The following is a 27,920-nucleotide window of genomic DNA, read 5'->3' on the forward strand; positions in this document are numbered from 1 at the left end:
AACTGTAAACAGATATGACTGATTCATACTGTCCACACAATTTGATTCCTTCATATAACTTTGAGTGATTTGGATTTCACTCCAGAAACTTGACGCCCATTTCTCCTTGGAAGCCTTAATGTGTACCCTGGAACAGTATTAACCCTCTTGCACTTTATAATGCAGCTCTCCCTGCGCTCTGCAGCAATGCCAGAATTGTCCTGAGAATCCCCAGGAATGGATGGTTCCCACCAGTATGTGCTCAAGAACGGAGCATTCACTGTTCCGAGATCTGTGACTCAATCTTTTCACCAGGCACATCCCCATTCGTCACCTTTGGATGTTCTTCACATACTTTATTCTACTCCACCTTCCAGATGGCGATCTTGCCATCTTCCTGCGCTGCCCCACTCAGCACATAGCGGTCCTCGGCCGAGCAGAGGGCTTGGACGTAGTCGCTGTGCGCCACCAGCTCCTTCTCCACCAGGTGGCGCTCCGTGTCCACCACATAGATCTTTCCCCGAGCCTGCCCTGTGCTGCGCCCCCGACAACCCACCCAGATCTATTGCAGAAGCAGAGAGAGAGACAGAGAGAGAGGGGGAGAGAGAAACAGGTGAGTAAACAGATAGATCTACACAGCAAAGATTCACTGGGTGAAGGTTCAATCTCTGGAACATAATTTGGTGTGCCGTTTATAAAATGGTGTGCGGTACATTATGGTCTAAAAAACAATCTGGGTTCTTACTTAGCCCATACTACCCCCCTTCCACCAACTTTCATGAAAATCAGCCTGGTAGTTTTTGTGCTGACAGACAAACAAACCAAACTGAAAATGTAACCTCAGCAGCAGTAACAACAAACACATCATAATGGAGCTGCCCATCGCAATGTGTGACAAGTATCCCAAGCCAATGTGGAAGACCACCACCCATTTTCCCCACATCGTCTTCTACATAGGATGCAGAACGTAGAGTTCGTAGAAGAGGATGAACGAGCCAGAACGTTAAAGCCTATTCCATGTTCACAGGCAACTGAGTGGGAGGCTGTTCTGTTATATAATGCTTATTGTGAAACTCAAGAGGGAAAGGCATATAAAAAAAACAAGAGAGGCTTATTCTGGGACATAAGTGCGTATACTGTGTTCATAAATGGCATATTCAAAAGAGCAACTCCAATCAGGGGCGGACTGGGGGGAAAAAGTGGCCCGGGAGTAACTGTCAGACCGGCCCTCTCAATACACAGCACGCGGCCCACTAAGTACGCCGCGCTGCCCACTCAGTACACGCCGCATTGCCCACTCAATCGATCGCACGTATCGACCAGTCAGTGGCCTACTGGGAAAAATACCCATACACTTAACATTATTTTGGATGATAACAAAGGAATTACATCATATATGCTTGTTTTTTAATAACATTTGGATCCACCAATTTGCCTGGATGGACACATGGAATAAAATGATACTGGCTATTGTAACACTCCAAGGTAGGTATAGGTTGCTAGATGAATAGATCAGATCAGATGGTTATCAGACATTGCCAAACAGGGCGGTACAAAATAAAATTCTAAAGCGCACATCTCAACCAGGACTCAGCCTATAGTGCAGTCAAACCATGGCTTTATCATTTCTTTTTTTTTCAAGTTTGCTGTGAACATAGCAGTCAGGCCTCTTATTTGAAAAAAAAAAAAAAAAAAAAAAAAACAATGAATCGTAAGAGTTAGGTTACCAATAAAAGGTAAGCCTACTGCCTTTTTGCTTTCAGCCAGCTACTCAAACAGACAAGCCTGTTGCAGAATCATCAAATTAGATAACATATTAACATTGTTTATAATGTAAGTGTTGTGAAACGCAAGCTTTACTTGGCCAAGTCAACACCTCTAGATAACATATTACCAATCTAGATAACATATGAACATTGTTTATAATGTAAGTGTTGTGTGTAACACATTGATTTTAACAAACTAGCTGGTAAACTTATTTGACACCAGTTAATAGAAATGATAAGATTGGCCTATTTACAACTACCACCATGGATAGCTTGCTCATCGATTGTAAACAAGTGACTACGGCCAACATGTTAAAATAGATAATCTCGATGTTGACAACAGCACCAGCTTGCTTATTTTACCAGATCATAACTGTCTCAATTTAGGTGGGCTAGCTGTAGGGAACGTAACCTCAGCTGTGAATAGCAAGCTAACATTTGGCAAGGTCAACAACGTCACATCTTACCTTATCACTTTCACCAGTCGGTGGTTTTCCAAATAAAATGTAGGCTAGAGTAATTGCCATTTAATAACACCTACAACAAAATTAGACTGACGGAAGAGATAGACAGAGGCAGCGACGGGCTGTGCCTCATCCGTGTTAAGGCCGATTTATGCTCAGTTACGTAAGCATAAGCGCAAGAGGCCGCGCAAGCCCCTTGCGCGACCCTTGCGCAACTTTTTACGTCTTGCGTGCGTCGGCCCCTTTTTCTAGACTTGCGCCATTTTACGCAAGCCTATTGTTCTGGGTGTGAAATGCTTGGCAACACCCCCAACGCAACGCGTAAGCACCTAGCAATTCATGCTCCCTTTAGAAGCATGCAAGGGCCTTTAGAAGGGCTAGCTAGGGCTGACTGCACACGTCATTACGGTTGCGTGCCCTGGCGGGGCGTGTTGCGTGTATGTATGCAAATGTATGCAAATCCAATCCTCCACCTTTTGGCACAGCTGAGAACACTTCGGCTGTGTAAGAACCAATTTTCAGGTGTTCATTAATAAGGTGGAGATATTTTCTTACGTTGAACTTCCGAAGTCCGTAAAACACATTCAAGAAGAGACTTAAAAAAACATTTTTTAAAAATAGTCACCATAAGTGTGAAGACCGATCGCGAGTAGGAGTATAAAACTCAGTCAGCCCACCGGGGATTTCCCCGGTATACCCGATGGCCAGTACGCCCCTGACTCCAATGCTGCTTGGGATTCTGTACTCGCTTGTTTTTCTGAAGTCTGCTTCAAACTTGGATAGTCCCTTATAGACCATCTACAGATGCTCAGATTATAAACAATCTATCTGTTGAAACTCTGTTAACTACAATTTATGGTTGCGGTTAGGGATTGGGTTTGATTAAGGTGATTAAAAGGACTGAATTTGAATTTCAACACAGCATCTGTAAAGTCTCTGTAGGTGGTCTATCCAAATTAAGCGTTACCAAATGTTCACCTACATTTCAACCCAGCCAAACAAAAGACGTGGCTCACCTGGTTCTTGACCTTGATCATGCACAGCACGCCTGCGCAGTCCTGCAGCTGGATACGGTGGAAGGGTTTGGTGAGGTCTTTGCAGTACCACACACACAGCTCACCAGCGTCTGCGCAACCACTCCACAACTGCTCTGTCTGCGCGCGCACACACACACACACACACACACACACACACACACACACACACACACATACACACACACACAGAAAGAAAAACATCAACATAATCACCACATACACACACAGCTTCTCATAATACACATACAGTACATAATCATATACGGGCACACACATACAGATATACACAAACACACAACCCATACCCCCAGCAGTGAGCAGTCATCAAAGACGGCACATCAAAGTGGCCCCACTCACTTTACCTAAACTGCCAACATATGTCAACCATTAACCAGGACATCCAACTAAGCCCATCCCTCCAAGACAGGACTGTTTGCTTAATGACCCATGAAGCTTGGGCAAGAGTGGAAGCACGTAACTATGACAGCAGGAGGAGAAACCGAGAGAAATCAAGAGAGAGGAAAACAAAGAAAGAAAAAAAGAGAAGATAGAAACGGTGAAAAAAATAAAAAATAAAAAGAGAACAAGGAAAGGAAAAATAAAGAAATTCCTTTAATCATCTGAAAGAATACAAGCAGGTTCAGACGAGAACGTTGATACAGAAATGGTCTTTGGAGTCATAAGGAAGTGACTCTTCATTAGGGCAGAGGCTGGAGGGCAGGAGGGCTGGTGGGCAGGAGGGCAGCAGGACAGGCCTCCCCTCACCTCATCAAACAGCAGGAAACAGCTGTAGGAGCCGCGGCTGAGGGTGGAGCTGGAGTTGAGGGTGGAGCTGAGGGTGGAGCTGGGGCTGGCCTGGGGGGAGTGGGGGGGCAGTGGCACGCGGCGCTGCACCGTCCCGTTCCGACGCACTTCCAGGATGCTGTCACGCGCACCTATATGGTGCAGAGAGAAGAAAGACCTTTTAACACAGTGGAACATCATGTTTACTTAATCCTCCTGTTTGCTACACAGAATGAAATAACAGGTGAAATGAAGACTAAAGAGACAAGGTGATTCAAAGAGTCTCCAAGAAAGTTTCCAAGTGTTTTGATGTCCAGTTGAGCACCAGTGGATCCATATAAGATAGGTAGAGGTTGCATTACACCACCCAGATACTGTGTAGTGTACAAAAGGCCTGTTCCCCAAACCAAGCATCCAAAGATTGATATTAACTAGTGACGGAAGACACAACACTGTCCACACATCACCCTGAATAATCTATGCAGTTTAGGGGCTGGAATTGGGGTGCTGGTAGCCTGGACACCAGTCCGAACTCCGCCCATAACATTTTTGGTCTGGGAGATTCGGTCTGGCTTTGAGCTAGTTGGGAGAGAGTATCATCGGTCGGATTATGCCGTACCAATTAAATTGTCAGGGCGGGCTTTATACGATGATGGACAGATGATCAAGCAGTAGATTCGAAATCCTCCCAAGATGGCGGCGTATCGGGAGCTTGTTAGTGGGACATATTTTATGTAAATTATGCTATCTACACAACTTTTTTTATGTCACCATTGACTCGGTTAGTTGTGTATGTGCAACACGAATGTTGCCGAGGATTGTATGTCTTAACTGAAGCGCTCTAGACCATTATTGTTAGGTCATTGCTAACGCTTACACCAAAAATCCATTGAAACACATTGTAGCTAGCTAGCCTGGCTGCTAATAAGTAACGTGAGCAGGCATATCTCATCAGATATTGACAGCGCATTCATTTTGAAAGAGGAACAGAGAAACGCGATCAAGGCATTTGTCGATCGAAAAGATGTTTTTGCCATCCTTCCTACGGGATCAAGTTAAAGTTTTAATGTATCAGATGGTCATACTACGTTGCTCTGATTGGTTCTAGGTCTCCAATTGAGCGAAGAGGCATTTTTTCCCCCTGGTTCGTTGAAACACGCCCCATAATCACAGCCCAATGGGTCAGTATCAGACTCATATTCTGACTAGAATTATGAGTATGACATCGTCAGGCTAGGGTGCTGGCATAGGAGTCCACAATCTTAGGAGCTATCCATTAAAATGTTGGCAAAAAAACATTTCCTTAGAAGATCCTCATTAAAGCATGTTTGGGTAAGGGAAAATGTTTCTATGGTCATATGAAACCAAAATAGAGCTTTTTGGCAAATCATCAAAGCGCTATATGTGGCATAAATGTAACATTGCCAACGGCTCAACAAACACCATTCCACTCATGAAATATAGCAGCGGTAACATCATGCTATGGGGATATTTCTTTTGAAGGAACTGGGAGAGCTTTTTAGAATTGAAGGGAGGATGAAAGGAAATAAAATCTACACATTATCAAAAGAAAAAAACACGTTATCTGTTGTAAAACCAAGAAATGAGAGAGATTACATACCAGAAGAACAACTGCCCAAGGCACAAGGCTAAAGCAACACTGGAGTTTCTCAAAAACAGTAAAGAGACCATGCTAGGATGGCTCAGTCAAAGCCAAGATCATACTCCTACTGAGAATCTGTGGCACTGCAGTCCAGGACCACAATCCCATCAACATGTAGATGATCAACATAATTATTTCAACCAAAGGGAATGGGTAAAAACACAGCAGAACAATGAACAGTGCTTTATTCTGGTACTGACACACTTCAGAAGAAGTGCAGCAGTGGTCTTAATTAATTAATGGCTTGAATAATTATGCAAGCAGAATATTTCAGTTTTGAATTCATTCATTTTTAATTTTAGTACACTAATAACCTATTGGGCCTTTAGAAATATACTACAGCCTTAGTGATAAAATGAAAAAACTGAATGGGAAAATGTCTTTTGTAAAACAGAACACGTAGATGATCCTGAAATGGCCTTTATAAAGCCTGCCTATATTTCTTAAATATACCTTCAGAAAATGTGTTCATATAGAAAATACAGGACAAACAAAAGACAAACAATGCTAGATGTAATGGTATATGTTAAGAAGAATACTGTGAACTGGGTGTGAATACAGCTTATAATAAGGGTTGGTCATACTCCACACAGAGGCCCGCACAGGAGATCTGAAGGATTCTGGGTACTGTAGTTGATCTAGGTTGGCCAGGTGCACATCTGGTGACCCATCCAGTACCACCATGTGTGTCATGTGTGTGTGTTAACACCCTTCAAGTGCTTTGCATCATGTGCATTATGAACCCCTGAGTGGTGTGTTATATGTGTGTGTGTGTGTGTGTGTGTGTGTGTGTGTGTGTGTGTGTGTGTGTGTGTGTGTGTGTGTGTGTGTGTGTGTGTGTGTGTGTGTCTGCAGACAGCCACTTACAGCACCACAGCCAGCCGTTGTGCACTTGCAGAGACTGTAGGCGGTCACAGGACAGGCGGAAGTGTTTGCGCACCTGCAGCGAGGACACGTCCCACACGATGACCGTGCCCTCAGTGCTGCACGAGTACGCCATCAGCTGCCTGGGAGTGGAACACACACACAAACAGTTACATTTACAGCTCAGAATGACAGACAAAGCCATGGCACACACAGGGTTTATTTTTAAAAAACATTTATTCTAATGAGCTCAAAACATATTTGAAAATGCGCCTACGCATTCTGGTTTCTCTGAGCCACAGCTCATCTGGGTGCTCTCTCACACTCTCACATACAAACACACACACTCAACACTGTGGCTGCAACCAGGTAAAACAGTCGAGTAATGAGTACGTGGCTATCTTCAATGAATCAGCTTACTGGTTTAAAATCAGCTGATCAGTATTACGTGTAGGTGCATTTTCAAATATGTTTTTAGCCAATCACAATAAAGGCTTTTAATAATGATCCATGTTAGAGCCTTGGCTCTTGTATTCCGTTTGTGGAGGCTTTATTCAAAAGCATCTTATAGTACCATACAGGTGTGCATTTCATCAGTCGGACTGCTCCTTGGGTATTAGAGCCTTGGCCTTGGTGTTATTACTCAACAGGAATGTAGGAAGATCAGCACAATGGATCTATGCACACAGTGGATCTACCCCTTACTGCTAAATGTATTTACTGACAGCCACACAAATCTTCTTATGATGCTGTGTGTGAAGTGAGGAGGTTCAAAATTTGAGACATGTCTGTCTGTGTTTGATAAAAAAAGTGAAAGTCCTCTCTATGGCAGAGGTGGTCTGCATTTAACCCATCCAGGGAAGTGACACACACACAGTGAACACACTAACCCGGAGCAGTGAGCTGCCTTTGGCGGCGCCCGGGGAGCAGTGATCGGGGTTAGGTGCCTTGCACAAGGGCACTTCTGCTGTGGATGTGGGCATGGGAGAGCAGTGGTCTACCACTTCCCCCACCCACATTTTTCCTACTGGTCGGGGATCGAACCGGCCACCCTACGGTTTCCGGCCTGGAACCCTTACCAGTAGGCCACGGCTCCCCCTAAGGCACGTGTGGAGAAGGCAGAGAGGGCAGAATGTGTTTGTTCAGTATTACATGTGGAGGAAGGAAAAGCCTTTTTTCCAGTTACAGTTTTTTACGATCGGATACACACAATCTTGACTGCTTGGTTTTGTTTTTCAATCTCCTCACACAATAAGCACAACCACACACCCAATGAGCAAAAACTTCAGATCCATTGCAAAATGAAACACTCTTGTAAAATCTATACACTCATTTAACAAAACCATATTTTGTTACCATATGAAACACACACATTGCATATACTGAATTCTGTTTGTACCACTTACACACTTATGTTATAAACCTAAAACACTTTTAGCAATACTACTTCTCAGTGATTAGAGTAGTGTAAGTGAAGTACACAGAGAAAGTGAAAATACACAATAGAGTAAAAATACTACACAAGACCAATGCTGATGAAAATATTACAGTATTTACGTAATTCTCTCCATATACCCAAATCAGTCAACATGTCAACATGGAGAATCGCAACAAAACATGTCCCCGTTTTCATGCTACTTCAGTAGTGTGCATAACACTGTAAGCTCAGCAAATATCAGACAAACGTGAAAAGACGTTTCCAGTACAGGTTACAATTCCATTTACAGTAAAAAAAGATCAGAAAAAAAATGAAAATACAGTACAAATAAAGTTGCATTTTACCCTGATGTCTTTTTAGGATGTCAGTGTTGCCAGTGTTGACTGAGAGACCTGATGGACATTACTGTATTGAAAATGGCATGGTCACCGATAATGTTCGCTTGAATTTCTCTGAGCCCGAAAGCATTACGTATTTGCCATATTTACAGTATTATCTCTCTATCTTGTTCTTGCGTGAATATGGGCCTGTCCTCCTTTCAAGCTTACAGTATTTGATACATTTTGAGCACATTTTCCTCCTGCTTCAGGTCTTCCTCTTCCTCTACTTCCACCCTGACCTCAGCCTCATGGCATGGCCTCGGCCTCTTCCTCTTCCTCCTTCTCCTCCTCTGTGGATTCCCCCTCTCACCCTCACTTCTTCTTCTGACTCCTTCCATTTTGGTTGAAGACAGATTACAGTTACTCATCTGCTGCATTTTTATAGTGCTTAAACCTGTTTGTTGTGTTTGGGCACTTGATGGCTGTGTTTATTTGACCGCCTCATAGGTGTGGTAACTTGACAGAGTGTTTTGGAATTGCAAGGAAGTGACCTCTTGATATACGTCTGTGTCTAAAGCATAAAAGTGTGTTTAGTGCTTTGCAAATCACTTGTGTGTATGGTTTCGCAAAAAGTGTGATGTTTAAATGTGCTTATAGTTGTGCAGATCAGAGCCGTTGTTTTGTTCCTTGAGTGAAGGTTTTGATAATTGTGTTACACTTTTGATTTTAATGTGTATCCGATTGTAAAATCCGATACGACAGATCTCCAGCCAGTCCCTAGGCTGTCAAAAAAAAAAACTCCTCAATTCCAGCCTGGTCAACACACATCACCATTTTCTGTAAGAAGTTTGCCAGCCCTTGTTATTGACTTTACTAGGGTGACCAAGAGTGTCATTTGTGCCAGTGCCTGGGTGCTGTACTAGTACATGACTTACTAACAATTAAAATATGGGTTGACCATCAACTACTAAGGTAAGGAACACTTTGCCAGTAAACAATATGTCAGACAATCCTCTCAATGCTCAGGGAAACACTGGGATCTAAAGCACGTCAATGACAAGTGCTCACTTAATATCATGACCTGTCACCCTGTGATAGTTGCTTCCTTAAAATATCAAACAAGACACATCCTCCACATACTGATCATTATTATGACGCATTGTTTTGTGTGTGTCAAAAGGGTGTTTCAATTCTGGAAACTTTCACACTGTTTGTAACCTCATATCAAACAAGGAAAGAGGGTTGTAATTTTCGAAACTGATGACTACATGCCGTATTGCCGGGGGTCACCTGTGCTTGTCGGCGCGCTCCTCCAGGGCCAGTCCAGTCACCTCGTTGCGATGCTCCGTCAGCTGCTTGTTGCAGGACATGCTCCGGGGGTTAATGATGTAGATGACAGAGTCCTGCGAGCCAATCCACAGCTGCTGCTGGTTCACTCCCAGCATGCAGTTCTGGAAAAGAAGGAGGGCTTTTTGTGATTTTTTTGAAGGGCTTGTGAATTGTGGAAGTGCTTGCTAACCAGCAGGTGGCAGCAGAGACTTGGGTGGGTGTGCCGAGTGTGTCAAAAACTAGATAGATGTGTTCCCTTCACGGGTAGCTTCAGTAGAAATGCAAAACAGAACTTTGACATTTTGCAAAATGATGAAGTAATTTGTTCCCCCTTTCTGTTCAGCCCTTTTTCAAATCAGAGCTGTGGGGATTTGTGCAATACCATTTCAAAAACAGTTGAAGTTGTTTCTCTTTCTGAGGAAACTGCAAATCATGCTATGCATTTTCATAAAGGCTACACAGTCTTACATTTTTTAAGAACTTTAGTTCAGGGGTTTAAGAAGGAGTCTACTTGACTTAAATGAATGGTTATCACCTTAAACCACTTTATATCAACCACATTGACAACATAATTGTAGAAAAATAAAGAATATTTCAGATGCTGGGTGAACGTAGAGAAATCCATTAACGCAGTTAAGAAAATGTTTTACAACATTAGTTGTCTGTACACTTTGCTATCTGTGTGCGATCCTCACCAGTTGAGACGAACCCACTTGGACTGAGTTCTGCTGCATGGACCAGCTGGCTGCATCAAATACCACCACCTTCCCATCGCTCAGCGCGCACCACAATTTAGGGTTTCCACCGCAGTCCGTGCCCGACACACCCAACTGCCCTGCAACCAGAAGCGGCACCACAGTCAGCCCTACCAATAGACTACACATGCCCTTGTAAACAAAGCACTTCAGGCATACTTCTACGAAAAACAACCCAATGTACTGTACTTCAGTTAAGTTTAACAACTTCTGCATTTGAAAAGTATTCCTGCATGCAGGCTTTGCTACATACATGTGCTCTCTCAAAAACAAAGTAGCGTACTTAAGATCTGCTTTAATGTCTGTCTGTCTGTCTGTCTGTGTGTGTCTGTGCGTGTGTGCGTGCGTGCGTGTACTCCACAGTTTTAAAGGTCCATACCGTAAACTTAAACAACATGAATTTCCTTTTGTAAAGAACCCCAGGCTTTGTGAGGAACAGACAGCATGTCTGGCTGGTAGTGTCTCCTCCTTACTCTTCAGTTTTATGTGCCTACAGGAGAGGCAAAAACCCCTCTGATGTGTCACATCCTGCCTTTCTTTCACAGGAGAGTGGGGGAAAAGTCTCAGCAACCTGGGCGCATGCCAAGTGCCCAGTGGAAAACGTGTGCCCTACTTTTGGGCCATAACATTCAAAGGGGCTCTGTTTTTAGCAAACACCATGGCCAATGCTACTGGGTCAGTTTGAGGCCCCATTGCTTTAGCCATGTGATTCGCTAATCGAATAGAGACAAGCCAATGAGAGGCTGGGAATGACATGCTACGGGTGGTTCAGAGGTGGTTGAAGCGCTGCCTTGTTTGCACTCTGCTTGCCGTGTGAGGTAACTGGACAGAGTGCCTCTTCTCACTGTGCCTCGAGTCCTGGTGAGGCCTGCCTCACAACGAGGCATTCAAAAGACCAACGGGACCTCTGTGAGTAACTTGTTTGACAGAGAGTCTCAGTGCCTGTTTGTGTAAGTGACGTAGCCCGTTTGCTCTGGCCTGGGTAAACGCCTTTAATGAGATTTACAATGATGTTTTCAACACCACACTAAACAAAAAGAGGCAACGTCTCAGCTGATAGAGGACCTTTTAAATAAAAGGACACTTACAGGATTTGAGAGTTCAAAATAAACTGATTTCAGAGATGGGTATACTTGGGTATAAGTTGTGTTCCTGTTGAAACAGTTATCTCACCTCAAATAATTTCTGTCTCATTAACTTAAAATGATCCGTATTAGTATCAGTATCAGTAGTAGTCACAGTTTTGAGTCATTGTTTTCACATACAACATAGTTATAGTTATAGTTCAAAAGGCAGAGAATAGATTACAGATGACGCAAGATAATGGGGCCCTAGGTCTTGTGTGAAAGAAGACATCAGGAAGTGGGTGGTCAAAAATAGTTCATCAACATTATTTTAGGTTCCGCAAGATGATATGGTGCCCTGCAGTGGTTTCTGCTGAGTGTGCCACGACATGACACAGTTACTGTATGTGACGGGTCTTTCAGAGGACTGGGGAAAGCAAAAGGCTGCTATGCAGGACACCAGAGTAGGGTTACCAGGGAAACACCTAGGGGTAGCATTGCATTACACTACCCTGACAACAAATTGTCTGCAAAACAGGTATAACTTGGTTTAATGCTCTAACTTGAAGAGCATGAGGTTATGGATTACATAGTTTAAATACCCTCTAAGGTATCCTCTAAGAATAACCACATTTTCTAAACCTGATACTTAGAGAATGAAGCCATACCTGATTGAGGTATGACAAACAGCTGGAGGGGACAAGTCATGTGCACATAAATGAGTCACCTGACTACTCAAGAAAAAGATAATGCCTGAATCAGCTGACAACTCATGGAAGAGATAATGCCAACAACTCACCTGGAGTGTACAGCAGCACGTCCACAGCTTGAGGAGAAGTTTGTTCCAGTGAGGGGTTGATCTTATGCTTCAGGGTCTCTGCAGTGGTTTTGGGGACCATCATGGGCACTAGACACGAAAAAAAGAGATTACACTCATTACACTACAGCAAATGGTTACTTCTATACTTCTATGTAGGTGTCTTGTGATACAATTATATTTCTTCCTTGTTATTGTTATCCAGTTTCAATCTAACGACAAACTAGAATGGATAATAGATTACTGCCATAAAAAGTTGGACAGATATTGGTTATGGTTATAGTATTTTGCCAATACTTTTGTCCAAAGTTACTTACAAACCATAAAAAAAGACATTCGAGAACAGATAAAGTCATTAAAAAGGCAGTTGTACTAGCCTAAAGAAAAAAATAAAATAAAAATTATGACTATAGAATAGGACTCAGGCAAATTAACTGATTAAACAGATGATAATTAAAGAGGTGAGGTTTGTAAGCACTTTTTGAATATTAACTGACAGCACTAGGTTGGTCATTCCACCACCAAGGCACCACAAACGAAAAGAGTCTTGAATGCAATCTTGAAGAGACGGCAGACATCAAACAATCATCAGAGGAGCGAAGCAGGCAATAGGGGTGATTGAGCTGAATCCTAGCATTGAAATAGGCAGGAGCCAATCCAGTAGCTGTCCTTCAAGCCATAGTGAGGGACTTAAATGTAATTCTAGCAGCTATAGGGAGCCAGTGAAGGGTGACCAGCAGATGTGTAACACTTGTCCTCGTGATTTTGACACTTGTCCCTGCCATGACACACTGAATGAACGTCCACTGAGGTTTGCTCAAACGCGTAGAGAGGGGGATGTCATCGTTCATTGTGTCAAAGGCTGCTGACAAGTCTAGTAGAATCAGAACTAGTGACTGATCAAAGGCTTTCGCTATAAAAAAAGCTATAAGAGCTATAAAAGAGCAGTTTCAGTACAATGAAAACTCTTAAAACCAGACTGCTTAGGGTCTAGCCAATTATTTTGAGACAAGAAATCAGAAACTTGCCTGAGGACCTTTTCAAGAATCTTATAAATCTTCACATCAGAAGGGTTAAGTGAAACTCGAGCCTGTATGAATGATGTAGGGAAGTTACCCTTGTCTACGTGCATGATTGGCAGGTAAAATTGTAGGTGATATAGACTGGAGAAGGGTGGTGGGAATGGGACATATGTCGTAGGAAGAAGCATAAATATTTCTTCCTAATTGAGAGGCTAGAATTAATCTAACAATGCTCCAGTGTCAATACGTAAATATGAATAGAAAATACTTGGGCTGTAACGATATTGGATCGAACCGAGAAATCGCGACACTCTGGGCCACGAACCTGCATCGCGATGCGAGGAGGCAGAACCGCGACATGCCCTCAGCGGTCACTTGATACAAAAAGTTTGGTTCGCTAGTAAAGGCGGCTGCTTGCTTCAGCGTTGGGGTAAATTGTTGCGCAAAATTTACTCAGTGCAGTTCATGCTCCCAAAGGTTGCGCGTGTTGTCATGAGCCTGCCATTTGCTTGGCAGATAGAAAGCTGTTTCCCTAACAGAAAGTCTGAAGCTTGAAGTTCTTTTCAAACCTTTGCTTGGGTAGCACTGCTAAACTGAGCAGACATGCAGACTACATTTAAGTAATCTCATCACGTAACATTCGTTTTCTAAAAACAACCACATAGTATTGCATGTTTTACTGTGGTAGAAAATACGTCTGCAGATAGATAACAGGTTCCGAAGTTTGTTGAATGTTTTTCAACAGCATTGCTTTGAGTAATAAAAACCTCAATATTTGGTGATAAATTGTTTCTTCATTTTTTTATAGCTCATTTATTTTAAAAATCGCGAGGTAAAAAAAAAAAATAATAATAATAATATCGTGGGGTGTATCGAACCGTGGGTCAAGAATCGTGATACGAATCGAATCGTGAGGTAGGTGTATCATTACAGCCCTAGAAAATACATTAGACAAAATTGACATAAACAAAGTACAGTATATGTGGACAGAATAAACTATGACATGATTTATATTTAGGTTGTTGATATTGTCAAGATGACCGTGTAGTAGTAATGGATTGTGGCCAAACGTCCGGAGGAGGAGTTGTGTACTGTGTGTATGAGCTGGGTGTGTTTTGGTGGTGTGTGGCTTGCCTTCCAGTTTCATTCTGTCAAAGTGAGACAGTTTAGAGGCAGCGAAGATGGCCTTCTGTGACTGGAGGCAGCCCACCACAGCGTTCATCAGAAGGGCGTTTGTCAACGCCTGCTGCATGTACTGGGGGTCCTGGGGACACAGACAAAATGAGTGAGTGTATATTGTGTCCGTCATCAGTTAACATGGCAGAGTTTGAATCCCTGGACATAGCTGTATTTAGCCATCTTTCGGTCTGTTCGTTTAACTACCTCCCTAGTTATTCATTCATCTCTCTGTTTTTATGTAACTATTTGTCAATTTTTTAATTGCATTATCTCTAACACACCTCTGCTCTGGTTTTGATTTCAGTAGCTTGGCCTTTCGATTTCCCTCAGTTAGGGCTTAGTTGAGTCTGGTTGGAGGTGTCTAGATAACATTCTGTATAATTGAAAACACATACGACTGAAATGATTGAGTATGCCACAAAACATTTCCTGTAGCAAGCCACTGACGGAAATGCTGAAGTTGTCCTTGGCAAGTTAAGTGTTGGAGGGATAAAACACTGTACTTTGGATATCAATGTATTGCCTTGGGCAAGTGACACTTCCTCTCATGTCAAAAGGGGGAAATATCAAGGCATGGAAGCCAAGGGTACCCACCTAATGGTGGAACCACGGCCATTACATTATGGCTTTCCAGTATTCATCCACAGACCTGATACAGAGTCTCTTTTGTACTGCTTTTATGGCTGTATACAGCTTCTCCAAGACACCTCCTAGCTTTCCCAAATGTATTAATTCCTACAAAATCTCTGTGACCTAATCTCTTTCAATTCCTTCCTCCACAACGCAAGAACAATAGGTTCACTGTCATTTCTCAGACTGGGAGACTGGGACATTTGTCATGAACTTACAGACCTCTCTCCAGGGAAGACTGAAAAAAGGCACGAGACTATTCTGTACACATTCTAAACAATACCTCCATCAATGAACCACTTTCACATTCCTTCCTTCCATATCATAAGTGATGAACATCAAAACAATACAGTTGCACAGCCCATTTGAGAAGGTTTGGACAAAGACTGACATTTGATACAGTCTTAGTACTGTAAGGACCATGCAATGCATCAAAATATACTTTACCTCAACTGTCAGAGTAGTGCTTGAGTAGTGCTTGAGTTGTGCTAGAGTAGTGCTTGAGTAGTGCTTGAGTTGTGCTTGAGTTGTGCTAGAGTAGTGCTTGAGTAGTGCTTGAGTTGTGCTTGAGTAGTGCTTGTGTAGTGCTTAAGTAGTGCTTGTACCTTGTGCTCATCCGCCATCTTCCTCCCAGCCCACAGCTCCTTGACCATGAGACTCCAGAGGTCACACTCGGACTTCAGGTTGGCCTCGAACGTCTCCTTCCTGCGAGAACTCTTGATCTTCAGTGAGGGGATTCTCAGGAGAAGGAATTGAGCTGATGATATCCTCACTTCCTAAAAAGAGATTAAAAAAATACATTAGAAGTCTATGCAATGGCAAACTTCAACCTATTTTTTTTTCCCACATTTAACATATATATCGATCAAAAGGATTGATTGTGGATTGCCTGTAGGAACCTATCCTATCCTTACCTCTGTGACTTCAGCTAACACACTTCAAAAAGAACGGGTATTTCTTACATGCCATCACACCTGTCCCATATTTTCCATCAAGGTTTGAATTCACTTTAAAATCAACGACTAAGAGGATGAGGACTCAGTAGGATGCAAAAGTCATATAGAGTAGTTTTATGTTCTTCTATTGTATGCTACGGTCAACCTTTCCACCAGGAGTTCCATCAGCTCACCTCAATGTCTCTGAACTTGGTAATCTCCATATAGCCCGGCCTGCCCTCTGTCAGTAGGAAGAGGCGACGCTGGGTCATGGCGATCTTGCCTACGCCATGGCTGGTCTTGACCGAGGACGAGAGCCTGTAGACACATTCGTTGGTCTCGAGGTGCTCCAGGATGGCGGCCGGCAGGTCCACATCCTGGGCCTCGGACTCTGTCTCCTTCCAGATGGTGTAGAAGAAGCGGAAGACTTCGGGGTCCACCTGCTTTTGCTGACCTGTTGGGTGGTTGGGAATCCAGGGTCATGACTGATAACGCCTGAGTCTATAAGGGCCCTAGTGTTTCTCATTCTGAAGTAGAGCAAGTCAATGAACTATGGTTCATGTGAGTAAAGTGTGCAATGTCAAGTGAATCCAAGGGGTTGCGAAAAGAGGAATATAACAAAAGGTCAAAGATGGTGGTAAAGGAATTTGATGGCTATAGCATGTTTCTCTCATTAGCTCAAATCTACAAAAGACCTGGCTGTAACTTAGCCTGGGTGCCATCCGTTTGTACGCGTTCCACTGATCAAGCTGAACAAACGTTTGTTCAGCTTGATCAGTGGAACGCGTACAAACGGATGGCACCCAGGCTAGCTGTAACTATGAGTTGTTTAGGAAAAACTTCAACATTCAAAGACTTGCCAGACCAGGAATAGGTTAAATCCATGCCCAGATAACTGTCCAACGGCCCAGCCCATTTACAGCACAGAGGTTAAATCTCTTTCACAGTCATGCTTTTTTATTAGGGAAACTGAATCATAACACATTCCTGCAACCTGTTTGGAGGCAGGCAACCTAAGTATGGCCAATGGTGAGCTTGAGCTAACCGCCGACAACCAACGCTAAGTGCAGCCCTATGGAAATGATTAACTAGCTCCTAGCAAGCAGGCAGAAGAAGTCAGTCATGTGTATGAAAGAAAAGGTTTGAGGGTGGGAAAGCAAACATAACTGGTATTAAGTTTTAAGCAGTTCCAGTAGTGCGCACAACAAAGCCATGCACTAACAAGATGGAGAAACGGAGACAGACTGAACGCCAGAGGCTACGATGGAATAACGATGGGCAAAGCACACACTGCAGGCTACGCAGGCTATGCTTACCATCAAGACCGGAATCAATGTAAAAAACAGACTGGGAAGAAGCCTTCACCGCAGCTTCCACACCTTGCCAACCCAAGCCAGGCTTACAAGTCTCTAACAGAGGGGGTGAAGGGGGGAAGGGTTCAAGGGCAAAGTGCAGGTTCAGAGTCTACAGTCACTCACACTCACAGATACCAACTACCGTCACACTCATAAATACCAGACTCATGACACTCTCACTTAAACACAGCACATTAAGTCAGCATGATTGATAAAAGTGAAATAACAGAGCTATAATATGACTCTGTTATCTGAGACGTTTCAGAGGATGTCCCTAAAAACGCACAGCTTGTGAACCTTAGAATCAGAGCGGACAGTCTTTTTTTTTAATGCATTAAGATCATTCTGGGGGGAAAATAACATGAATTAAATGTGCTCCTAATATTTAAATCAAATAGATAATCTCATTGTCCTGATAATAAAGGAGAAAGATTCACTTGGCCACCTCATTATTCTCTTTGTTGGCCCATAAGACAATAGTGCCCTTTGTTCCGTAGCACAGCGGCTCTTAACTTACCCACAGTGAGGGCATCAAATAGCCTTTGTATGGTGCTCAGGTCCTTCACGATGCCCGACTCCTGGATACGGCGCACAAAGTCCTCGCGCTGCAGGTGTGTCCGGGGCAGCTGGAATTTCTTGATGGTGGCGAAATGGTCGGGGGCTCCCCCTTCGTGGTCCCTCTTCGCCCGGCTGATGAGCCGCGTGAGCTCGGGCCGCCGGTCCGCCAGGGCCCGCTCGTCTGCCCGCAGCGAGTCCACCAGTGCCCGCACCAGCTCCACCGGGAAGATGTCCGTGTCGGTCTTGTAGAGGTTTTGGAAGTCGCCCAGCGCGTCCAGCCGCTTGCCGGCCACGTAGCTGATGAAGCCACGCATGTAGTGGTAGCGGGCCAGCAGGGAGGAGTCCTCTGGGCCCAGACAGGTCATGGCCTTCCCCAGCTGACTGATCATGTCCGAGTAGTAGTTCTGAACGTACACGTAGGAGAGCGGCGGAGGAAACTCAGGGAGACGAAAGGTTTTGATGGGTTTCTGTGCTGCCTTGACTTCTGCCATGGCATGTAGAGAGAAGCACATGGTGAAGAAAAGACACAATCATATGAATTTTACCATCATGAATACATTATGAATACAATAGTACAAATTGAAAAAAAAAAAACTAATACTTGCTACATAAAACTGTTTTGATAAAGTATCTCAAAATGTTATGGTTACCAATATGCTTTGGATGAAGGATATTTCTTACCTCCGTTCAAGTGGGCTTTCTTCAGGGAGGTCTTTCTGAAAGTGTCCACAGGGGAGCGCTCTGCTAGGTTGGGTAAACTCATGCCTAATCTCTTATTAAGGCGGTTGTCTGGGCTCTTACCAGACATATCCTGCATGTTGCCCCTTCGAGGTAGATCCATCATGGTCCTTAGTCTTAGGGGAGATACATTCACTGGAGTCACTGACCATTACATGCCATAATAAAGTATCATGGGAAATTAAATTACATTTTTTAATAACTTACTTATAGGTTTCTGATCTTGTGCTCCGTTCCAGGAAAGAGAAAGCGTCCATTTTCTTATTTAGACGATCTCGCAGGAAGGAATGGAAAATGTGGGTGTCCAAAACCTTCGAGACCAGAAAGCGTGGATAGAAGGTCAAAAAACTCAAGCAGAAAGGTTGAGTATGGATGTCACATAACCACATCTCACAAACAGCACATCTTCAGATTCAACTGACATTACCATCTTGTAGAACTTCTGATCAGCTGGTTCTCTGGATTTTAAGAACTCCTCGCTGTTGAAGACTCTGTGCTCATAGTTGAGATGGTCATACACATCTCTAATTAAAAAAAAGAAAAAGAAAGAAAAATTGCAATATTGAACGCCACTCCTGAATCAAACCGCTTTGGCAAGTAATTACCCCAACTAAGGGAAGGGGATAAATGGATTCTCTTTAGTATTGTAATATAATAGTCTTATGAAGTGTATTGATTGTACTTGATGTCAAGTATCAATCATTAGTCTTTTCTTTAGCATTGCAAATGTGTTATAAACCTACTGAACCAACGGAGATATCAATATATTACAACATATCCCAGAAACAGGATCTAATTGTGCCTCAAGAACTGTGATTAAATGAAGTTATGTGATCTTTGCTTTCTTACAATAAACTATTGCTCACAAGGTATTCATACAGCATCTAATGGGAAATGTAACAATTTATTTTTAAAATACATATTCTGATTCACGGATGGTACTGGAAGCCTGCATTTAACCTGAAGATGTTGACAATCAGCTCCAAGGTGATCTTCTGAATCTCAGTGTTGAGTCTGTGCTGCCACTGTCTCCTCTGGGCCCGGAGGTCATTCACATCGGTGCCTGCACCCAGTCGACACGTTTCCAGATCATAGTGCATCTGCAATCCCTCAACCCTGCAAACGTACAGATGCTCATTGTGTCATTCACACTGGGCGGACTGTTTCACCATACCCACCATACCCACCACCCCCACATACACGCACACAAACACACACACACACACACACACACACACACACACAGACACAGACACAGACACAGACACACACACACACACACACACACACACACACACACACACACACAGGGGAAAGATTGAATACTGACAGGCCTTGAACTACAAACTGAATTAATTTTGGCAGCCAAAAAAATAAATCATAAAATATTGATATATCGATTATTGGTTGGCATGTTCATTTCTCAATATATGTGCTTTCCAATTAATTCAGTTGGACTTCTGTTTTATGAAGTCTGAAATATAGCTTTCGGAGAACACAAGCAAACAACGTTTGGCATATGTCATATGTCAATGTTTGCAGCCGCTTAACGTGGTGGAGTGTCCCTTTTTCCAAAACATCCTAGAGGAAGTGAAACCAGACTTTAGGTTAGGCTACCCTGTCGCTCACACCAACGTTGTGTTGAGGAATATGTATGAATATACCAGTGTGTGGAAAGGCCCTTCTAAGCCTTCTTAGAAGGGGTGATAAACATGTAAAACATAATAAAGATGTATTATATCTGTTATTTAAAATTACCGTTTATTCAAACAGACTAATTTATGTTACACAGTCTCTTCTGTCTGATGGAGCACAAAATGTGATGGATACTGTGTGGAAGATTTTTCATCCAATCGAGTTAAATACTAATAAACAAGTAGCCTTTTAATACGATACTTACATTGTGAGAACATGTTTATGTGGCCCAGTTGGCATCAGTAACATCAACTTTTGTTAACTGTCGAGATGAGACTAATTTATGTTAGCCTTTAATAACTTTTTTCATATTGTTTTCATGATGTTCATTTACGCTCAACGTTCATTTATTTTCATTTCTTTATGATTTGCTGACATTATTAGTGTTTAATTTTTTTTGTGATGTAATCTGGCCTGTCCTTATATGACACTGAAAATCTATTTTTTCAAGACTGCCAAAAACACATTGCATAAATTGTTTCCATTGTCTGTTTACCTCAATTGTCAAACAGTTTAACAAAAAAATAATCTTCTTTTCTCAGTGGGGCATTTTTCTCCTTACAGTGACATGAGAAATGGGGATGAGAATGAGATAAGAAATGAGAAATCCTTCAGTAAACAGTACAGTGTCAAGTCCAGTGAGTACCGTCTCGTGAAGCACTCTCTGGCAGCCCAGGGAGTCTCTGGCAGGTCTGTGCTGTCCGCGCTGGAGGACAACACTATTCCTTCATCAATGTGGATGAGAATCAGGTCATCCATTTCCTGTAGGGACACAGAACAACCACACCCAAAGCCGTCATAACTCTATCCAAACAATGGCAAATATATAGAAACATATTGCAAAAAAACAGGCTCAGGACAAAAACAAAAACATCAGATATTCCCTTTCCTCTCAATCACCGCATGTTCAGAACCGCTTCCTGTTTCTGATTAGCTGAGCATACTGGATCCATTTAGCCAAGGGAAACTATCTCACAATTCTTAATCAGGGAATGTCTGAAACATGCAGGATTTCCAGAACAAGATGAAGGAACTGTCAACAAAGAACAGTTGAGTGCAATCCAAAAGGTGTATACCGTGACCACTTCCTCGAGGTGTTGTGCGTGGCAGCCCATGAGATAGGCGGTGGGCGCCATGAGGAAGTCCAGCATCTGGTGAGAGAGGATGGGCACGAAGGGGTGCTGCCAGCGGAGCGGGTGGATGAAGAGCATGAAGCACTCGGCCACCAGGGTGAGGCGCGCCCAGTCCGAGGAGACGAACACCACCTGCTGCTCCATCAGGATGCTGGTGATGATCTTGGGGGACAAATGGAGAAAGACTTTAAGCTGTTGTAAGTTGTTGTAAGGAGTTTAGTAAAACTAGCAAGATAATGAGCTAAAGGCCAATAGCCTTGCAAACACCCATAACAGCACAGTTGGCACTGATAAAAGCTGGCTGGTTTGTAATCTGATGTAGAGTGCCAAACACATTTAGCTACATCCTGCTGTGAAAGCTTTTCTTAGGTTTTTGGGGTGTTTTGGACCTAGATTACAAACCTGCATAGTGAGTAGCTAGGTAAGTATCTCAATAACGGCAAAATAGGCCATTAACATTGTAAAAACAGGTTAAAAAGATATGGACCCCATGTCACATCCAAATGATTACTGAGAACAGGGGTCCCTAATACTTGGTGATAGTATTGTTGATGAAACAATATGTTCATGTTATAAAGTTCCAGTTATGAACATTGTGACTGTTTCAAAAAGCCTGCCAGTGCACTATGAGTGTGTGTGTTTATGTGTGTGATAATCTACTAAAAAAGGTCTACCAGGGATTATTGGTGGACATCTGTGTTAAGTGTGTGGTCATTAGCCTTGCCTAAAGGCATGCATAACACAGGAACACAATCATGTTTAGTAGCAAAGAGATAACATTGGTATTCAGCCCAGCTCATTTGAATAAGCACACATCCAAAATAAATGAGCATACTGTTTGGGATTGTTATCATGAGTAAATATGAAACAGCAAGGACAATGCTGTCACACAGAGATGTTTTGTTATGGTTCATTAGGTGAACGGAAACGGAAACAGAAATATAGTCTCTTCCAAGAAAAGTGTGTTATCTTGAATGATTATGTTTCTGGCAACAATAGACTAAAAGGTTTGTTGTACATCTTATTCAGAGTGAAACTTTAAGGAACTATAGTTTGTAGATGTAGCGGCTGTACACTGATAGGGTGTGAGGTACATTACACAGTTTTGAGACCTGTCTAGTGAATATGAGGATAAGTGTGACTTCATAACAGATATATTTTTGTGGTCAATTTTAGTACTTTTATTTATTTATTTACATGTATAAGCAACAATATGAGCTTCATTATATTACTGTACTTGCCATTTATTTACAATGTTTGGAAAAATATCCATTTCTATATTGATTGAAGAAAGAATATGTTTCAATACAATACTTAATGTGGAGTAGAGGCTACATATAGGCCTACAATTTTCATTCAAACTAACATGTTATTGAAATGTCGCAAAATTTGGCATGCATCCAAAGAATGTGGACAAGTATAAGCATACCAAATTTCCAAACTTTAGACTACCTAGGGACACAAACCTTACTTTCCGTATTAGCCATGTGGTCCTACAATCATGCCAAGTTTCATGTGGATGGGTGAAGCCTAAGTATATGACATCTTCGGCCATAATTCAAAAGTGACAGATTTTACGCCATGAAATGTGATCAGGTTCATTACTACTGTACCTCCAGGAGCTGCTGAGGCTTGAAGCACAGGAAGGGCAGATGGAGGTCCAGGTCAACAGCAGGCCGCTCCTTATCTTCTCGGGAAGGGAGGATGATCTGGAGCGGTCGGAGGCTGAACATCTGAGGACAACCCAGCAGGGGAAACACAGACACAACACAAACACTTTGATGTAATTCAGTGCAACTTTCCGGTGGAAAACAAATACGCCATAGAGCACAGAACACAAAGATGCTAGCTTAGCATAAGTAAGTACAGTTCAGTCACCTTGACTTTAATGCATCTTCTAGTTTTAAACAGTGGGCATGTTTAGTTCAGTATTTAAATTCAGTGTCTGAGATTTATGGTGCAAGAGAGATAATATGCTGGTAAAACAGAGTTTGCTGAAAAGGCTGTTTCACCATTAAACGCTACTATTATAGTACTGATAGATTTGTGTGTTTATCTTTTTTTTCATAAAACATAGTTACGCCCGCATGCAGGGGCGGACTGGGACAAAAAAATCGGCCCGGGCATTTGGAACCAGACCGGCCCACTAAATTCGATAACACACCTTTTTAATCTCGAATGTCTACACCAACTAGGCTTATAGCTAGCAGGGCGTCTGCCCTATAGTCTACTAAAAAATAAGAAGAAACGGGACGCCTATACTTTTAGGCAGGACGGCCTAAAGACGCCCTATTTTTCTCCCGTTTTACCTGTTAACTTCGCTGAATGTGATCAAAATTCACCGTTTCAGTCGCTTCAGTGCTTAGCGAAGTCTAGAATCATACATATGACCTGCCAATTAGAAAATACAAATAGCATTGCTGTATTCCCGCTACAACAACGTTACATCATGATTCCAACGAAACATTGATTCACGGGCTCGCAGAAGCTCCAGAAGACAGCTGTCTCACCGCACGTCACTGAACCTACTGCTGTATGAGTTCAACACGAGTTTGTGTGTTAAGGTGGTGGTCTTAATTAATCTAAATGCAATACATATCATACACTTTAAAGCTTTGTTCAGAATACGGAGGTATAAGATCGGTCGATATTTTCCATGAAAATAGCGACTGAAGAACCCCCTGTTCTCGTCTCCGAGAGGACAGGCTGTATTGCTCCCTTTTCTAGAAGGGAGTCTATTTCCTCCTTTAGGAAACGCGCTTGATGAGGTGCATTAACGTTTGAACTACGCCCCTGAACTTCAGGGGGGACGGGAAAACTGGAGCGTATAACGGGCTATCATAATTCGGTATCTGGACAAATTGGCATATTTTCGGAATACCAGGGTTTGGGAATACTGGGCTTTTCGGAACAATTGACATGGCACCGCGCACCACTCAAACACACAACATAGAGTGTAGGCTAACGGCTGGCTGTTTCAGAGTACAGTAGGCTGAGGGCTAGCAACAGCTACAGACTTGTCTTGTATTTAGCTATGCAAACGAACTTGGCCATAGAACATAGGTTCTAAGTCAAACATATTTTAGAGACGTTTTAATTCATGATCAGTAAGCTTACCGTAGGTCGTTGTATCGTATCTCCCTGGCTGTAGCCACCAGCACTGTCATCCACGGAGTCGGGAGCTGATGGCAAAGTTTAGCTAAAGGTAGAAGGTATTTGCTGATATGATTGGACGAGACCCTAGTCACTCAAGAAGACGGCCAATGGGCCGCAGACTAGCGTGCGCGTGTCAAGCATGTCAAGGCCATGGGCCACGCTGTTTACCGTCCTAATGCATTATGTTGGCAGGTCCAAATCGAAAGGGGTTTGTGTTGGGTCAGCCCAGGGGATGTGATTGGGCCAGCCCAGTGTCAGTAGGGCCGCTGATGAACTAATTTCGTGGGCCAGCCGGTCAGACCATTATATGGGGAAAAAAATAAAAAAATTAAATTCGGGACCATCGGCCCATATTGCACCCCGGCCCAGCGGGCAAACGCCCGGTATGCCCGATGGCCAGTCCGTCCCTGCCCGCATGCCAAGATAGCATGAGCTTACCACGTGAAGCTGCCCAGGCGGAGGGATGGGCACCAGTGCCAGTTTGGCAGTAAACTCCTTCACCCTCTCCTCAAAGTCTGCCATTCGGCAAGTCCGCAGCTGAATCAGCAGGCTGGTAGTCGAGGTGAAAAAACAGAACAGAACAACATGTGTGAATTGGAATACATTTAGAGAACCAGCAAGGAAATTGTGGTCATAGAGAGAGAGAGAACGGTGGGGGAGACCAACCATGACAGACAGTCCCTCAGGGCATTGTAATATGGGTATTTGGAGATGATACAGATGGCGTATGCTGTGTAGAGTCTGGGTCCTTTGGGGGATGTCCAGTGACCATTTTGGTGCCCATTTCCATCTAAAGAGTTCTGGATAGGACAGACAAAACGAAACCTGTAATTCTGCACTATCAAAAACTTGCAAACAGTTCAGTTCATCAATCCACAGCCCCGACCGCACAAACTTAGGGAAGAGAATGAAGCACTTTACAGAGTAAGCTAAATATTGAGTCACTTCTTCTGTCAGTCCTTTGCTCTCTTTTCAGGGGATACATTTACCGGACTGCTAGGAGAGGGCAACTTACCACTGAAAGCCTGAGTCCTGTATGTCTGTTAAACAAAGTATATTCTCCCGTCTACAGCTGGAGCACTCTTTCAACAAGATTTACAAATGCACAGCTGTAACTGTCTTGCGCTATAACATCACTGTTAAAGCAGCAATAAGGAGTTCTGTTCTAAACTGGCAAGCTAACTGACTAAAGGCATACATAAATCTTGCAAACACCACCAACAGCCCAGTTGACACCAACTGGTGTCTTTTGGCGCTATAGCTGTCAATGCCATGTTGTGAAAGCTTTTCATCCATTTTTACAGGGTGTTCCAGCCATAGGGCATATCCTGGATGGCTAGTGGGAAAGACACAGGTGTTTATCTGTCCTTCACGTGACCATATGCTATCTACATTCATTTGAAGTTGGTACCAAAACTAGTTGCCTAAAAAAAACGTACCTCAAAAAGTGTCAATTTTTTTGCATAGTGTTACTTTCAATGCTAATCACTAATGAACTAAGTCCTCTAAACTGAATAGCACAAGAGGCAAAGGTTAGTCTCACTGGGTTTGGCCCTCAGGGTGTTGAATCTGGTGTGGTGAATCCACTAAAGGCACTTAACATACAGATCATAGCAATATCAATACCAAACCTTTAAATGTTCATTAGACATTGACTTCCTATGTAAACATCCTAAGTGCAAACCAAATGAAGAAAGTAAAGGCACCTGGATTCGGCAACCTTTATTAGGTCAAAATTCTCGCTTACACTTTATTAACATCACAATGTTACAGAAGTGATGTATTTCAAGTAAGTGCCTATGCTTACCCACTAAGAGTAAAAGTACACTCTGAGAGTACACTTTCTTGGCATGCACATCAGTGCCAAGGAGTTTACCCAAATACCAATCACAAAATGGTTAGTACGTTTGCCTTTGTATCTGCAGCATGAGCATTAGCATCGGTTAGCATCAGTATCAACCCACCTGTATATGTCTGTGGTACTGCACCACTACACCATGTGTACGGTTCCCAAACACATCTGTGAACACCAGGAAGTGGTAAGAGTCCTCTCCGCACTCCTCAGATATTTTAAGACCCCCTGCATAAAAAGGGAACACATGATATTCAAATCAGCGGTGACATTTTGTGCTGTTATGAGGGTACCATGTGTGGCAAAATCTGAAGTGTGAATTTCCTGTGATGGTGGTGGTGGTGCGTCACCTGGAAAACACAACTGTGGCAGAGCGTTGAGATCGATGTCCTTGGGGACACTGACGTCCTCTGTGGTGGTGACGGCAGCACTGGAAGAGGGTTCGCCGTTGCCCTTTGCCGGGTCGCTGAGGGGTGTGGCGGCTCTCTCACGCTTCTTCTTCATGAATGAACGCCGCTTCTGGATGCGGCTAAAGGCTGGTGTGTGGCTAGGGCCATCGCTGGAGCTCTCCTTGCGGACGAAGGGCGGCGCATGCACCTGCAGCACCTCTGGCTCCAGCAGGGGGAACTCTTTGTCATGAGCCTGAGGTAGAGTCTGAATAGAAGAGAAATTAAAAGACTTTTTAATATTCACTTCAACTTCATTTTCTTTTCTTCATACAGCATCATTATCATGAACAATGTTTCAGTTAATTTTAAATAACCTTATATGAGCCTTGAACTCCCTAGAGCAGGCGCATAGATGAAGGTTGCAGGGAAACCATTCAGAAACCTTTGAACAAGAAAAAACCCAACACAAAAGGGGGACCCATCTGCCTAAGGCCACCCCGGGAAAAGGATAAAACACACTAGGGCGAACCCTTCTGCATACAAACAATCCAAAGTACACATACATAAGTAAATAAGCATCTACAGGCCGTTTACGATTGATTTAGCAGCAGGTATATTATGATGGCTCTGGGTTTCCTTGACGAGAACAAAGTTTACAAAGTTAAATTAATTAACAGTTCAGCAAATCCCTTTCACTATAAGCTTTAACACATAGGGAAATTAGCTAAATAAAGAGCATTAAGAGAGTGGATGTTCTTCAAAACAGAGGGTGTATCAAATACCAACAGACACAATCAGTACTAATCACGGTTATCTCCCCTTACCTGAAGGAACTGTTTCAGTTTGTCGCCTGCTGCTCCAACAACCACACAGGCCTCCACAAGCCCTGAGGGGAGGTTGTCCGCCATGGGGAACTGTGAATCACACGTTGTGTTTGGCAGTAATGATCTCTTCAGTCTCTCTGAGTGTGCCTATCGGTCTTCACTGTAACAGCCCACA

The 27,920-nt window shown here is 43.1% G+C and overlaps 1 protein-coding gene across 1 annotated transcript; it reads right to left on the reverse strand.

Annotated features, from left to right (window-relative positions):
- Positions 1-60: 60 nt before the first annotated feature.
- Positions 61-27,920, reverse strand: dennd3a (DENN/MADD domain containing 3a). The gene is made up of 23 exons (XM_080837930.1): positions 27,746-27,920; positions 26,883-27,186; positions 26,645-26,760; positions 25,347-25,480; positions 25,119-25,230; positions 23,138-23,257; positions 21,468-21,686; positions 21,038-21,153; positions 19,657-19,812; positions 19,124-19,220; positions 18,904-19,007; positions 18,640-18,812; positions 17,918-18,442; positions 16,240-16,499; positions 15,716-15,886; positions 14,436-14,565; positions 12,262-12,369; positions 10,339-10,478; positions 9,605-9,765; positions 6,560-6,699; positions 4,012-4,181; positions 3,226-3,363; positions 61-541 (listed from the first exon to the last, which is right to left on the reverse strand). The coding sequence occupies exons 1-23, from the start codon at positions 27,827-27,829 to the stop codon at positions 341-343; spliced, it is 3,879 nt and encodes a 1,292-aa protein (XP_080694056.1). The 5' UTR covers positions 27,830-27,920; the 3' UTR covers positions 61-340.

The sequence above is a fragment of the Sprattus sprattus genome (genome assembly GCF_963457725.1).
Source record: "Sprattus sprattus genome assembly, chromosome: 4".
Lineage (NCBI taxonomy): Eukaryota > Metazoa > Chordata > Actinopteri > Clupeiformes > Clupeidae > Sprattus > Sprattus sprattus.